This window comes from Siniperca chuatsi, linkage group LG19, assembly GCF_020085105.1.
Source record: "Siniperca chuatsi isolate FFG_IHB_CAS linkage group LG19, ASM2008510v1, whole genome shotgun sequence".
In the NCBI taxonomy this organism is placed as follows: Eukaryota; Metazoa; Chordata; class Actinopteri; order Centrarchiformes; family Sinipercidae; genus Siniperca; species Siniperca chuatsi.
Genome location: NC_058060.1, coordinates 14168664 through 14185812, shown reverse-complemented (window position 1 = coordinate 14185812; position 17149 = coordinate 14168664). Strand labels below are relative to the sequence as shown.

The window sequence follows — 17149 nt, the reverse complement described above, 5'->3', positions numbered from 1 at the left end:
GTTAAGTGAATGTGGTAGAGTTTATTTCACTACATGCTGAAGAAAATTAAAACAAGCTTTACAGAATCCCTTTTCTCCGTGTATACCTTCTCCATATCTATTCATTTTCAGCTATACCAAAACATCCTACTTGGCACTGCAGCAGCCGTGAAATGTGATATTTAATACTTGATTGGAATTTGGAGAACCCAAGAAGCTCGAATTTGGGACAGCCACGACAACCTGTGCACACTGGAAACTCTCGCAGCCGCACACATGCACATCATTATATGGAGAGATATCAAGTCGTAGCGCCATATTCAACAGCAGCCCAACAAGCGCTTTTTGATATGTTTGACAAATACAAACACTCCCTTGTATATATGCTAATGCATTTAATAACTGAGATTAAATGCTATAAGTCATTCATTCTCTTGAGTTTCTTAAAGTAGAACAAAACAGTCTACAGCCATGCTAGCGGCCCTGTGAGGCTGTACTTAGCTGCTTAGCGCGAAATGATAACTTCAGTGTGCTAACATACTCAAAATGACAATGCTAGCATGCTAAAGTTAAGCAGTTATAATATTTACCAACTTAGTCTTACATGTGAGAATTTTGACTTGATAATGGCACTAAATGAAAAGTCGGGGGAACACCAAAGTTATTATAATTTATCCAGAGGGGGACGTGAATGTGTAGTATTCATTGACTCAGAACCACGAATGTCAGTGCAAAATTTCACTGTGAAGCTGCTTCTGTTGACAGTGCCGGCAAGGTTGGCCAATGTTACCAAAAGCTATTAAAAAAGTTAATATAAAACTTATTTTGGTAGTATTTGGCCATCATTCCTTATTGGCAATAATAACACTGTATTCACCAACTGAATGGCTGAGATCTGGAAATGGGCTGAAGACATTGCTCAGTTGGGGCAAGAAACATGAGCAGTCAGACTCGTAAAGATTTTAAACAAACCCCAGCGCTAAATTGAAAGAGATACAAAGGCAACATCCATCACACTTTAGAGACCGACGTCTGTAATTTTAAGTGTGCTCACTTTTGATTTTACAGCTGTAATGGCAAGAACAAACGGACTCTCTGATATAATAACATACAGATGCTATACTATACTATAATTGTTTGACGTCAATACTTGATCTGTGTATGATTGTTTGGACTGAGTGATGAGAACAGTACATAATGATGAGATGGAACTACAAAACATCCTAGTGACTGTTATGTCCAGACTTCAGGGACACTCTTCTCCCCGGATTGAACGAGCCTGACCCTGAAGACTGGATAAATAACTGATGCTCCTTTCCCTCTGTACTCATTCAGAGCAGATTATAATGATGTATGTTTTGCTGCTGTGAGTCCGTCTGCAGATGCTTGAAGTAAACTTACAGAAAGATAAGTGATTGCCTTAAGTGTTTCTTTATTCCGCAGAAATTGCCACTACACAGCCAAATAAATTGACACATAATATGACTGAATTGCTGGCTTGTTTACAACCTGTCTGACTGTCTAAACAATTGTGCCAATCTTGGAAATACTGCCTCTTTAGCAACAGTAAAGATAACACTTAAAACACATCTGTCATTTCTCTAAACATCTCCTCCCTTCTTCACTCTCTTCATGTCTTTCCTCAATCCCCTGCTCAGCAGGCCTAACAATGAGTCAGCGTTTTACTCCAGAATTCCAGCAGGTCTATCTCCAGCCCACAGCCCTCCTCTCATCCGTCTGCTCTCAGCTCCTCCTGGCCACGGGAGCCTTCCCTGGGCGGGGGCCTGCCTGGCCCTCGCACGTCAAGTGTGGCCCCAGGGTCTCAGAGGACATGCCAAGTGCAACATGGGCTCCAGCCAACAGCGCTGAGCTGAGATGGGAGCAGCTGGGGCTGGAGCGCTGAGTACAGGTGCAGAGAGGAGGAGAGAGAGGGATAAGAAAGAGAGAGGAGGGAGACTGAAGGGGAGAGAGAGAGGGAAGTAAAGAAAGAGAGAAGAGAGAGAGGGACATGGAGGGAGGCCTGTGGGAGACCCTACTCCACAACGTGGGAAAGTTGTGGCTTATACACAAGCAAGTCGGCCAACACAACCGAGCACACGCACACACATCAAAATCGTGCAGACAAAAAAAAAGCAGGAAAATCACGTCAGCGCTCCGTGGCCAGTACAAAAATCAGCACATGCTGGCTGGATCTGCCTGTTCTATGTTATCAATTATTATTTTTGTAATTATTATTACTACAGGGAGGGAATTGGACCAGGACACCTGTGGGGAGGGTGTGGAGAAAGCTGAAAGGGGAAGAATTTTTTATTTTTTTAAATACCACTGTGTCTGTGTTAACGCGAGTGTGTATGTGGCTGTGGCTGTGACTGAGGGATGAGTGACTCGGTGAGAGAAAGAAAAAACGACTGATGCCACACCTCAATCAAAAGATAACTCATCAGCATTTAGCAGTGAGTAATGAATTTGACTTTGTGGTCAGAAGCTTCCCTGCAGCTCTCTTTAATGTGGGCTACATTAGTTAAGGTTACCATTTCATCTTAATCATTCAAAGACTCCTGCATGAACACACACAGAGACGGAGATGCATTCAAAGATACTGGAGCCCACACACAGTCCTACAGGCTGGGAAATGGGAGATATGGCATTGCAATTATTACTATAAATGATAGGGTGACATTTTGGCTGGAAACTATTTTCTCCTGTAGTAAGGAAAAACCCAGCTCATTCTCTCTTCCAAAACTGAAAAGGTTACCACCACTTTGGCATTTTTATTATTTTGCAGCATATTTACATTCACAGCACCAGATACAGCCACTACTTTCCACATAGCCTTGTACCACAGGCTACGTGGTACATTTAATGAAAATCTATCATAAACATTCCTTATTGTTTCCAACCTGTTTTTTCCTTTACTTTATTTGTTAGGCTAGGTTTGGCATTTTGGGAAATCATGCATCATTTTCAGTAGTTACAGAGATGTACAATAGTCCATTTATCTAATGGTGACCACGCCAGATGGAGGAGCTTTCAAGTCACAGTTAGAGCAGGCAAATACGAAACAAGATGCAAACTCTATACTATATACTAGAGCTTGTATAGTTCTATGGAAGTAAACAGAAAATATGTGGCCTGTAACTTAACATGTGACATTGTTGACCAGCTGCAGATGGTATTGTATAGGGAGCGGTGGAAATTTCAACAGCTTTGGCTGGCAAACCTCTGCAAACCGCAGCAATCAAAACCAAATGCAGCACTTCCTTTTAGTCATAAACCTGCCATTTCGGATATATATTGGATAATATATTTCCGCCCTTAATAAGCCCAGTCAACTGTGGTTGTTGTTCGAGACCCCAGTGGTGGTCAATTATACTACTCATAAGTCATTTAATATCAAATAGGATAAGCTATGCAATACTTGCAGCATGCGCCTTGTAGCACAACAATATTATCTAATATGTAGGTGATCTTTGTATGGGTGGGCTCTTGCATTTATAGTTGAGTCATGTATATTTTGTTGTTGATTTTTGCGTATATTTACTGGTCTCCATTACGCTGCCTTGGACTGGTGCTGTGATAATGGACTTCAAAATTGGTTGTGAGATGGTGCTGTCATTTTGGTTGGTCTGTGTTGTTAGGTTCTTTTGATTATGTGTCTTATCTGTTGTGCTTTGTTGGTGTACTCCACTTTGTCTTTAAAAGAAAAATCCCTAAAAACTAAAATGAAGTGCAACAATAAAACTCAAAAGAGGAGAGTGTGAACTTGGTTGCGGACAGGGAAAAGAAGTCAAACAAGAAATGTAGATTTTGCTAAGTGAGTGGGTAAACATGTTTTTAGCAGTAGCATTATCGTACCTCGCCAGTGTGGTATTCTGATTAGTTGGTTTATAAACGTGGGTCGTATTATTTCGCAGTCAAACTGTTGGATTTTGGTCCTAAATTTGACGTATTTTGACACAGCCCGTCGGACGTGTCTCACTGTAGGATCTAAAACCAACATTTGCAACGGACAAAAACAGATTTCACCACTTTTCTCTCACAACTGTCCATTTTTGTCTGGGAAAGCCCAACATCGCACAGTGTAAAAGGACCTTTAGAGGTAAGTAAAGTGTAATTAATAAGAAGTTTATATTTATTTTAGTGCAGTTTTGTTCATCGGCTAAGAATTGACATTGGATGAATGTGTCAGTTACATCTGTATACTTTAATTTCTTCTTCACTGTCAGTTAGTTTCATCTGGTTCATAAACCATTACCCTAAAAGGGTAACGCAAGTCCGCAAGAAAGTAATTAATTTGGTTGTACAGCTTTCTGCATAAATGTAGTGCTGCATTCAATAGTACCAACCTTTTCTTTACGTCATGCTACTGGTAGTAGCTTTAAAGTAATTCAAGCGTTAATGTGGGTTGCTCTTGTATTAAGGATTGAAAAATAAGTATTCTACTACGGCAAAGAGCAGCAGACGGGAAAAAGTAGGCCAACCAAACAAAGACAAATAGCAAGACACGAATGAGGGAGCGAACAGGCCCACTTTGTCTTCCAGCGTCACTGAGCTTGACCACAAAGACATCTACAGGCCACACATGCAAACACAAATAGTTGTATGCATTAAATCACAGTTACACACACACATAAACACACCCAACTGACTCAGAGCCTTGTAAAGGGGATGGGGCTGTGCTGGGAGCAAAAGGGTGACAGAGATTTGGGAGGAAAAAAATGCTAAAACTTGGACAGGCTCCTTCTTCCACCAGCTGCACTTTCTTCCAATCTCTTGTCAGACCTTTACTTGTTTTCTCTCCCTCCCAACTTCATTCCCAGTGTCCATCATTGACTGCTTTCCTTCCCCTCTGCTAATGTAGAAAATACATAGTGTTGTGTGAAAAAACAGCCATGGTGTTGGAGGTGTATTCCATGTTCCGTGGACCATGTCTAAGGTTAGAAACCACTAGAAACGGATTCAATGTGATGGTAGAGCTGTGGTTTCACATGAAATTATGTGTTTGTCAGTAATTGCTTGTTAAGCGTTTTTTTTGTAGACCCCGTAAATGAAACACAAAAATACAAGTTATGGTTGTTTCAACCCACAAATGTCCATTTCAGTGTCTTAGTTTAAAAATTTCAAGTGGTGTTTAAAATAAATGAAAAATAAAATCAGAAATGGGATTGAAAAAAAACAGAACACTGACCAGGACCAACTTTGTTGGTATTGATTGTATTGTAAGTTGTGGTGTACAACTTTTGTTTGATCATTTGACTATGACATCAGCAGAATGTAATCAATTTTGTGCCTATATATTCACTGGTATATTGGCCATTTTACTTAATGAGACCTGTTAGTATCGAAATATTGCCTTTTTTCAGTCATTCAGTAATAAAAGTTTTGGGAACTTTGATTCAGAGTGCAGATACTCTCCATTTTTTCCCCCAACCATGACAGCGACCTCACTGGGTCATAGACACACCAAGAGCCTTTAAGGTGTCAACTGAACTGACAATCAATAGTGTACACACTCACACAAAGTGAATTATGAGTGTGTAACAATTCATAAACTATATAACTGCATATAAAAAAAACTATTAAAAGGTTTTAAAAATGTAGCTTAAAACAGTGTTAACCTTCAGACGATTATTATTCTCCAGTTTCCAGAAGAGACAGAGAAAGTGTAAAAAGCTGTTTGAAAGTGCAAACAAACAGGTTTAAAGTGATAATGGGTAACAGTGTGAGACCTGTAGCGGTCTCAGAGAAGCCACAAGTAGTGTTATTCAATCAGACGTCCCCTAAGGCAGCTCTGACTCAGAGATATTATATTCATTCACTGTGAAGGTGAAGAATTAAAATGGTTTATGTGTTGTCAAACCATCAGTGTTAGAGTGTGAGTTTGTGAATCTTGTGGTGGAGCTTTGTTATAAAAACTTTGAATGTTCAAATGGACATTGTTACCACCACATAGCAAATCAGTCAGGTGTAAATGCAATAAGTGCAAACGTGAAGTCAATCGTATGTTGGCTCACCATCCAAGGCTTTCAACCGGTCACTATTAGCTTTCATTCTACAGTTTAATATAACCAAACCATACATTCTGTAGGTTTTCATTAAAGTCTGTCATGGGAGCAATGTATCTTCTTACCGTATATCCTCCAGTGTAATGTACTGCTGTGTCTGTGCTGCTGACAGCTGGTGTCTCATATGGACTACTCATATCACTGCCTTTACCGACAACAGCTATTCATCAAGAATTGCTAACAGACCCAGTGCATAAAACAAGAGGTTTCATAACTTATTTTAATTAAATTGTCCAATCTGACAGGGCTCATTGTTTTTAATGTTTGTTGTGGTTTCAATTTTGAACAAGAGATTAAAGCTCTCTTTGTGCGAGCTCTGTAATCAAGTGTCCTGCCTCTGTGCCCTCCTTCCATGCCTGGTTCACGAGTCACAGCCCCGTGTAAACCGACCCCAGCTCTCCTGTCACACTTTATTGCTGAGTCACAGCGGTACGTCAAGTATTGTTTCCAAACGTGATAGATTTACAGTGCTGTAACTGACAGGTAGCACGCTACAAAATGCAAATTGCTTACTAGGTAAAAAAACAAGGGCTGATGTCATCATGCTAGTAATAAAAGCAACCACTGGAAAAGAGTATATTCTCTAATCATCTGACTAAAAACAGGCATTGCGTGAATAATTCTGACTCTAAGCACAGAAAAATATCAGTGAGTAATAGAAGACTTGCCAGTGTGTGCAAAGCAATTACACACCATGTGTGCATTTATGTGACAGAGCAAAAAAACACTTCTTAACCCTCATGCCCTTCTAGTGCCAACTGTTAAGACTTGGCTGGCTGAGAGGAATGGCTGGCTGGGGATCAGCCTAAAATCAGAGCCTGCTGTCCTCATTAAGAATATTATATTGTGACCTGCTGTTTTATGTTCATTGCCATTAAAGAGGGGAAAACGAATTGCTTTGTAAAAAAAAAAAAAAAGTAAAAATTAAAAAATAATGCTCCTGTGCCATTTTCTAAAAAGAAATAATATGAATTTGTTATTGCCAAATTGTTCTGACTTGGTTTCTATGCAAGCCTTTCTGCCTTCAAGTAATTTTCCTTTGTCTCTATGCAAATCTCTCGGGACAACATGCAACATATTTTACTAACTGATAAATGGTTCTTCTTAATTGGCTGCTGTCCTTAATTCAGTTGCTTGCATTGAGTCCCCCTGAAAATTACTGCAGCAACATCAATGAGCAGTCCAGATTTAATGTGTCTCAGAGATGAATGCACATCGGAATATTTTCATACTATAGTGTTTGTATAATCTTCTAAGAACAGCATACATGAAAAAAATTATAAAAATAACCAATTTAATGACTTACCAATCAGCTAATTGGTTAATTGATCAAGAAAGAGCACATTCTAGTTCATTTGGTTCAATTCTCTTTACTCCTTTAGTTGGATTCTTTCAAGGTCAGGTGACAGCAATGTCGTTCAAAGTCAGATGTGCAACAAACTATCATAGTGAGACACACTGAAAATGTGGATTTTTGAGCTGAAGTCTGGCTTTCTTTTGCTAAGATTGCAACACAAACCAATTACATGATGTAAAATACGGTTGCTCAGATTCCCCCATTTCCTTGTGAGCTCTCAACTGGTAGGACCACCAGAGAAGAAGTGCAGCATCAACTAACAGAATAAACTTTGTTTTGACTTTCCCTGCTCTGAAAAATATTATAATGACGCAAGATGACAGGTCTCCTAACAGTAATATGGTAGTGTGAACCCTAAGAGATATAGATGCATAGTCCAACAGTGTGTCTACTCCTGGTATGATTCAAACCACAGAAAACCAAGTATAAATTTGTAATAGATCTGTGATATTTCTGTATTCGTAATGGATGTGGATGTAGATGAGTGGATGAATGATTAGTGATTGAGATGTGGACTGAGTTCAACATGTGGTTAAAACTTAAGAATCTGTTTCCTCAGATCCGAAGAGTTTAAATGAGATCACAAACCACTATAGGATTATGTCTGGAATCTGTTTAAGAGGAATTTCAATAAGGGGGATGAATGTGATAAAACTGCAGCTTTTCTGCAAAACTGATGCGCAACAACGCTGGGAAATAGGAAAGTGGCATGGTCCTTGACAGCTATTTACCGCTCAGCACTTATACACACAGCTACCCAGGATGTGACAAAAATCACAGAGAAAAAATGAGAAAAATGTGAGTACTACAGCAAAAGAAGGGTCCAATTTCCTGGGAAAAGATACACGTAAGTGGTGTTTATCTGTACAACCATGCAGATGTGAGTTCTTATGAAGAAGCCCACTCATCTGACTCACCCTGCCAAACATACTGAAAGGCAGAATTACGAAAGGTATTTCTACTGATGTAACCTGCTTTGTATGTAGTGGTTTCAGGTCTGTTTTTACATTCAATACATCAGGGCAAAAGAGGAGAGGAGGACACACAGGGATACACAAACATTAAACTCTACTCAGAGGAGAGGAGATGAAAGGAGAGACCAGACTTCTGTGTCACTGAGTCTGTTGAGCACAAATCATTCTAAGCATCTGTTTATGTTGGACCTGTATTCCACTCCTCCACCCCCAGTCTCCTCAATAAAACACAGCTTTATGAGTTTACACCCATTTGTACAATTTGGACAGATTATGCTTTGTTCTGGCATGTCGCCCATGGTAATTTATGAACTATCTGAGTGAATGCATTTGATTTACTGATCCACGCAAATATGTGGTGATTTAAAAAAAACACACAAAAAAAAAACCCGTAATGCAATAAAAAAGTTATTCCTCTGAAGTCTCTACCTTGTGGGCTTTGGCAGCTCCCTTTTGTTTTTAGACAGCAGTGATGATGAGATGGATAAGAGAAACCATATCTGTGGCATGCCTGAGTGGACGAAAGAGCACACAGTGTCCCGATTAGGCTATATGAGATTCTAAAGCCCAACAGGCCAGTAAGCTATATAAAAAAATAAACTTGAGTGGGACAAAGTGAGAAAGACAAAAAAAATTAAATAAGCGACTGCGTGTGTGAAGAGGACCTCAGGGGATATCTGATACCTCCACATAGGAAGAAATGAGAGGAAATGTTGAATATAGAAAAGTGCTCATGGGCAGATATGCCTTTTCAGTGAGCCAGGGTGGCCCAATTAGAGATGTAGATGACAACGTACACCTGTGTATGTGTGTGTACTCTTTGTATGTGTGCTGCAGTTTTGCTGTCTGATGTTATTCTGATGTCCTGCAGGCATGAGAAGGGTATTCATTTTTATCTTCCCATTGCAACTGTCACGTTATATTTCTTACATGAGCACGTACACACACACACACACACACACACAAACGCGAGCACACGCAGACCCACAGCATCACTAAGCATCATATGTAAGGTTGTCATTGATTTTACAAGGACACTGCCATATAGAACACAGCCATACTGTATTTTAACCCTTTATGTGCCACAATCAAAAGCCAAGTAGTATCTATTGATATCCGTACTTAATCCTTAATGTTCATCATTGTAGGGTTTTACTGCTTTTCATTGAAAAGGAGTTTTTTTTTGTTGTTTGTTTTTGAAGGAGCACTATGGTATACATGATTGATTTCATGTCGCCATGCATGCAAAAGTCATTACATTTATTGCTACAAGAAGACATTGTAGATGCCGAGGACAGCTCATAAAATGCTTCTGGTAACTGACAGTATCAAGAAATAAGCTGCTGATCAAGCACCAAAGAGACAATTAATCGTCAGCTACAGAGTGTTTATGAAGCAAAATCTTAATTTCAATGATTCATATTTAATCAGATTTTTTTTATATTCAAAACCCTAGCCCTAAGAGATGCTACATTCCCAGATTGTTTTCTTTTAAACGTGCATTAATGATGTTTTTGAACAACATGCTGTAAACACAACGTTTGATGCTGGGCATGTAGCGTACAGTGGGTTTATCAGCTTTGTCACTGAAAACAGCTGCCTGACACTGAAACAAAACAGTAAAGATATGGGCCGAAACATCAAAACTATGAGCTGGAAGATGCTAAAAATGCTCCGTAGAACTGAGTGGAACTGGAGTGTTGGGTGATAATTCCATATGGGTTGGTCTTTACGAGCAACAAAAATAGGAGCCCTATTTACGCTCTTATTGGTGTAACAGAGGTGGTAGCAGAGATGACCCACTCTTTCTTTCAGTTTCCTGCAGAGAAAGCAGTAACGGCCAGCTCAGTATCTGAACATCATCACAGGAGGAAATGTCACAGAGCAAAGCACCCCCAGTCATTCAGCCCACTATTCTTCCAGCTGGCATAATGTTACGGTCATAACCAAATGAGGGTTGGGAGGAGGTGGGCAGCTTCTGACTGCTTTGCTCTAACAGGGAAAGTTCTATCCAAATTCCAACTCTGACAGAATGCAGGACTCAGGCGCCCCCACCCCACTGGGATCAGAGCAGCAGAGAGAAAGCTGGGAGCGCCATGGATAGACTGGAGGAGCCGAGTATGAGTCATTGGAATCAGGTGTTCCAATGATAACACAGGAGTCGGGGATTGTCCATGAAAATGGTTGATGCAGTTGATGTAACCACCTTTCTTGATAACAAAAATATTTTCCTGATCCACTTATCATTTATGTGAATCATTTGGGCTGACTTACCATATAATGTTTCACAGCAGCTCAGTAACTGATTGAATAAGCTGAAAAACATGCCTCATTCAATCTACATTCAGTATTTGAGAATGAACAATGGTGTGGTTATGACGGCAGGATAACAGAGATGAATCGGTGATTTAAACATGGACTTGGATTGTAAGAAATTATGCACAGGCCCTTCGCCATAAATAAGATTCATTAAGACGGTGATAAATGCACATTTCATATTATTGCCATTTTTTCTCATCAGGGCACTTTCTGAATGAATCAATACTGGTCTTGGTGGTGATTAGAGCGCTGATGGATCAGAGCCAGGTTGCCCTTTTAATGGTAAGATTTTCCATCAACATGACTCCGGATCACTCTTATTCATCATAATAGGTAAGGACATGGGTATATGGAAACCTTCGTTTCCCTGCAGCATCATTAAGGTGACCGATTGTGGATATGGCCTGTCACTCCGCCACATAGTCAGTCATCTGATGAAGAGAATTCATATTCAGAAGGTCTCGCTTTCATTAATCCGGGGCTGGACTACACTGAAAGAAAAAGACCTAATGAAAACATAAGTGACCTTGGGATAATATATACTCCTACGTCTTTCCTGTGTCAGACACACACATCCCCTCACTCCTCTCTCTTCCTTACTTACAAGTGGCATAAGAAAACAAAACAGACCATGAGGAATAGATGCAGCCTGTCTCTTAGAAACACATCACTGTGACATTGACAGACAGATGCTGGAAAACACATTTTCTCCTCTACCCCACAGACATTTGTCTTTCACTCCCTGTTTGATCCTGCATGGATCAAATAGTAGAAGATGTGAGCCAGATGCTAGACTGTCTGCTGACATTAGACTCAGTTACCCAACACTCCAACTGAATCACTGACATTTTCTGGCGACATATCCACATTTTAAAAATAAATCCCACACATTTGGCATCGGAATACCTTACCATAGGACTTTAGCCTTATTACTTGAGCCAATGTTTATGTAAGAAGCAAAACAGACATGCATGCTTCTCTGTTGTGGTCTTCTGTTTTTAGTGCTTTAATAAGCAATTAAATAATACAGATTACAATGCAGAGAACCATACCGATGAAAACCTATATTAAAATCACCACATTCCTACGTTGCCTGTTACAAAATGGGTGCTCAATCACCTTAGAGAAGCAGTCCTATAGGATTTTTAAAATGAGGAAACACTGCCATCTGGAGGGACTCATAATGTCTCCTGAAAATAACTCCTTGCTTATCAAACTAACCTAGATGAATACTGGCTTTATGACATTTGCCATGTTCTCAGGAGCAGTGTGTGCTCTGGAGCCACATAACTCAGCTTCTGTAAACTGTATGCACAATTTATTTTACCTTGCCTCTGTATTTAAAATCATACTATTTAGAACACTAATAACACCATAAACTACTTTCGTACAATAATGTTTATATTAAGATGACATTTCAGTAAAATAAGCCTACCACCTGAATACATAAAACTAACTAACTAAACATGGGAAAAAGATGTACCAATTTCTCTTCCACAATGTGCTTTACATTTTTTCTACCCTCCTTGGTTGATGATTTTCTTTATGTTGTCTACTAGACCTAAAAAGTGGCATCCTGCGAGTATCACAGTGTACCTGGATTTTGTGTTAGGCAAGTCAATGCATCCTAAAGTCCTAAATAACATTCCTTCACTGAGGGAGGGGAGATCATTAATTGCACCTCTGTGGCATTTTTATGGAGTTCTGGAAATGGCTGGATGGCTCCAGTAAAGCAAGGGGAAAAAAACGAAGGGAAGAAAGAAAGTTGACAGAGACTGAGTGCAAAGGGACCCCATGAGGGCACCACATTCATCAGTTTAGAAAACATATGGAGTGGAGAGCCACATCTGAGCCAGTGGGATCAAAGAAACAATGCAGTTTGAGGTCATCCATAAATATCAAGACAATGTCCACACTCAGTAGGATAAATCTCAAAGCTCAACTTTTCCTCTGCGTTTTAGCCACCTATCCATTCCACACTAAGCTGGCATTTCAGGCACCCAAAATTAAGCTTTTCTCTTTTTAATATGGATTGGGAAAACAAAGCTATTGTAAAACACTGAGATATTCTTCCATAGACAGTCAGGTGATGGCAGTAATGTTAACAAGACAATTTACTGTCCCCTCTAAAGCTTAATTTAAAGTTTCAGCATTAAACTCCAATATAGGTGATCACACAGTACAGGTGTTGTCATTACCAATTTATGTTTATCACGACTTTTAGCACAATTGAAGTGATCACGTAGAGGTGACAAAACGGATGTTTAACCTGCTGAGATCCAGGTGAGTAAGCAGGCTGTGTCCACCCTAATTATTAACAAATGATGCTGTAGTGCAGAAATGTGTAGTTTGTCAATTGAAAGAAGAGGAATAACCTCCCACTATTGAAACAATAAGCCAGTATCACTACATAGCCTTGGGACTGAAATGGTCAACAATTCAGGCAGCTGGGTAAGCTCAGTTTTTGGAGCTCACCTTTGGTTGAACATCCCTCTAAAGTTGTAGTTAGCTCTGTAGTTGGGCATAGGCTTGGGATCCAAAGGCCTATAGATAGCTGGCTCCCCTCTCTTCATGGCCAGACCATTCAGCTCCACTGTGGGTGTTATACTGCCTGTATATGAGAGTAAATATGAAAGATTAAAACCTAGGCATTGAAAATGTGTAGTAAACATTAAATACCAAGAGTTGTCAAAATAAAGTATGAAATATTGCTATCTCACATCAGCAAATAAAACTTTAAAAATTGCAGGAAAAAGTAGTCTCTTAGTAGTAGTCTTTTAGAATATAACACAGGAGTACCAACTGACTTTACGAGTTGTTAAAATATGTAGATGTCTGTATTCTACCTAAAACCTGTAGACTTTTCCTACCTGTCCAACTGTGTATGATGCATGCACTGCTAATCCCACAGCTCCCCACTGATGTTGCATAACCTATCACAGGGCTATCTTAATCCCATTAAGTGCTGGCTATGAGGTCTTTCACCACTACAATGCCACAGAGGGCAGGGGAGGTAAGACAGGCTCGTGGTATTAATTTGGCCAGAGACAAAACACAAGCCTGCACTTAGGCTTTATTGTGCTGGCTTTGTTCTGAACGTGGATTATCTAAATATATCTAGTGGCTTGAGAGCTACACCTGAAAGGCAAACTCCTCCAGGTGAAAATCCAAAATACTGAAACATCCCATTAATAATGGAGCTAGAAAGGCACCATCATGACACAAAAGCTTTGTCACGTCTCACCCTTATCCTCAGCCCTCTTCTTTATGATTACACTTGCACATGAAAGGTTGTGACGTCCCAAAGCAAAACGCTGCTCTCTGAAGTGACTTTAGATGCCTCCGTATCTCCCTCCAAATGGATACCTCATTTCACCAATACACTTAGCTCTCGAAGAAATGAACGGTAGAGGGCACCAATGCAACCTTAAAGGAGCAGTTCAGATTTTCTGACAAATGGTAGTATGAGTACTCACTGGTGGCAGCATCAATGCATGGACCTTCCATGCTTGTCAGACACAATGAACAATAGATACTTAAAAACGATAATTTAAACCACACAACAGCATTTGAAAACAGTTTCAACCATCCATAACAGAATTTAACATCTTTAGTGAAATGTTGCTGCTGTTTTTTTCGCTGTATCAGCTACTTTGTTGAATAGTTACATTATACAGAGAGGTTAGGGTAGAATAAAGCATTGTAACTGCACTAAAAAAAGGTTGCATTCTGTTTTGGATGCTTAAAACCTTTTTTTGAGCATGGTGTTTTGGTTTAAGATGTCATTGTTAACTGGCCCAACATGATGCAGTTAATGTCCATGTCAATGTCCAAAATCTGAACTACCTCTTTAAAGTTGTTGCAATCTGCCAAATAAGGAGGAGAAGAAAGAAAAACATGTTCCTCCTACCCCTCCATACCTTCAATGTCATATTTTATAGTGGTTTCTGTTACACTGTCAGCTTTCGATTATGCATACACAGTATGCAACAAGTAATGTGCAATTCCATAGTTGACATATTTTACCGTTACCTCCACTCTCACACATTTAATTGACACTACTGAATAAGTTCTATGTTCAATTTGGAATAACATTTAAGAAAAACAATTACAAAACGGTGAGATGTGAACGAGCTCAAGAATTTTACTAGCAGTTAAGAGTGCTAACAATATTAGCTAAATAAACTGAGGAACAAATTCACAAACAAACATAGTCTGACCTCAAAATGGGAAATGGTTGTTTCCACACATAAGATTAACTTATGTGGGGAAAAAAAGTTTAGCTCGGGAGCAAATTTCTTACTACAATTACTTACAATAGTTAAAATACAGTACAAATAGTAGGAGCCGCAACCAGCTTATCTGCTATGAAAAATTAAGCTCACTATTGACAACCTTAATGGGATCCACTTTTTTTCTGACAGGTCACTATCCCATCTTACTTTGTCTGGCTGAAGCTGAGGCACCGCCGAAGTAGAAAAAAAAAAGTGGTTATATTTTCAATTTATCACACTCTTAAAAGCATTAAACATAAATTAGACATGGATTAGATCTAGGCTGTCTCCAATTACCAGAAATATTTCAGTTGGGAAAAAACACTTGCATTTAGGGCAATGCTGATGACAAACATTAACTTGCTTTGTAGCTTTCAACAATTCAATCTGCCTCAGTTAAAATAGCCATCTTGTACTTGTATAATATCAGCTATTCCAGGCGTAAGAGATTTAAATGCAATCCTTCACAGACACATTCTTAGTGCAATGAGATTCTGTTGTGGTTGCAGTACCTGGGTTGCTGTTGATGTCCACTTTAGGGGAGCGGGGTGCTGGCCTGGGAAGGACACTCTCGTCCAGCGCTTTGGCGGCTGTGGAGTGCTGGGCCTTTTTAATGCTGGTGCCCTCTGCCTCCCACACCTGCTCCCCAAGAGTCAGCTGCACTGTGAAGATCTGGAACAGTGACACCCAGAGGTAGAGACATTACCCGACAACAACTAAATTTTTACCAAAATCCCTCTGGAACCCATTTGGTAGGAGCTGTATTGCATGACCAATGTTCATTTATAAAAAGTACTCAAAAATCTCAAACATCATCACAGGAGGAAATGTCTATAACTAAGCATGTATTACATCAGCATGAAAGTAAGTTAATCTAGTGAACCACAGTGTGAATTCACTTACTAATCATTTAAAAAAAATGGCCACTGATGTTCACTATCATTTCAAAAATACAACTGATCGTAATCGTGAGACCTTTGAAATGACGCTGTTTCAACTTTCACAATAGGTAAATTTGTTGTCATGCCACCACCACTGATTTCGTGAAAATTAAGTGTCACTACTTGGGTGTTATGAAAGATAAAAGACAATCCCCAGTTAGTAAAACATTTTCCCCATGCACATTTTGTCTACACAGTTTTAGACTTCCTTGCCTTAGCATGTGCAGGGCCTCTCTCATTGAGGAGCTTGTACTGAGGTTGGATCCTATTGAAACGGGCTAACTCATTCACCAAACACATTGGAGTTTTCTCTTTAGGGTTTGCCATGTTCTCCTGGGGCGGGCCTAAGACAGAGCACAGCAGAATACATGGTGTACTGAGCAACATGGTTATAGTTACATGAATAATTACCATGTATTGATATAATACATTTAATAATTTGATTGAGTGTCAAATCACATGACTGAACTAGGACATTTATATATTGTAACATGCATCATTCACATGTCAGAAATGTTGTATAACACAAATTTCATATGTAATTATCATGTCTTATGCACAAGAGACAAAATTCTTTAAACAAAACACTCACGAAACAAACGAGCCAATTTGTAGGGGAGACACGAGCATTTGTTCAAGATATTTTCCTTCTTCAGCAGATGTGCAGGGGCTCAGGTATGTTTCGATTTGTCTGAAGGCTACAGGATCTACAGGCTACAGGCTAGTGATTGTGATTCAAGACTATGGCAATTTAATGATATGAAATATTATCAGGATTATCTGATTAATACCATAAGATTTTAACAATAAGCAGTGGAGAGAACAAGAGCTGCAGGTCTGTAATTACTTGCTTGTCCCATGTTTTTTTTTTTTAAAGAGCAACACGTTACACACGAAGGTACAACACCAATCTTGAGGTAGGTTGTCACATCGGTCGTTTGGGAGTGCAACCCTTTACCACTGACAACTGACCTGCATCCAAAGCAGGTTAAGAGCTGAAGAGCAGAAAAGGTTTGTGACAAGGTCTAATAATGGCGAAGTCTATTCTGACAATACAACTTTCTTTGTAGCTTGAATTGATATCATTCTCTTCTTGTTATACAATGAATATTCTTATATGATAACCATGGCTACACACAAAATGTACAATGCTGGCATATTTGCAACACTGAAACATTTCACCTCTTTAATACAGCCTGTGGAACAGTTCATTATTTATCAGAAATCAAATCAACTAATA

The 17149-nt window shown here is 39.5% G+C and overlaps 1 protein-coding gene across 5 annotated transcripts in view; it reads right to left on the bottom strand.

Annotated features, from left to right (window-relative positions):
- stau2 (staufen double-stranded RNA binding protein 2) overlaps positions 1-17149 on the bottom strand; it is an 88203-nt gene that overhangs the window by 68767 nt on the left and 2287 nt on the right. For all 5 annotated transcript variants that reach the window (XM_044176645.1, XM_044176646.1, XM_044176648.1 and 2 more), the window contains exons 3-5: positions 16123-16253; positions 15481-15640; positions 13170-13305 (exon numbers count right to left, since the gene is read on the bottom strand). In XM_044176645.1, the coding sequence (XP_044032580.1) occupies positions 13170-13305; positions 15481-15640; positions 16123-16253 (427 nt within the window). The remainder of the gene's footprint in view (positions 1-13169; positions 13306-15480; positions 15641-16122; positions 16254-17149) is intronic.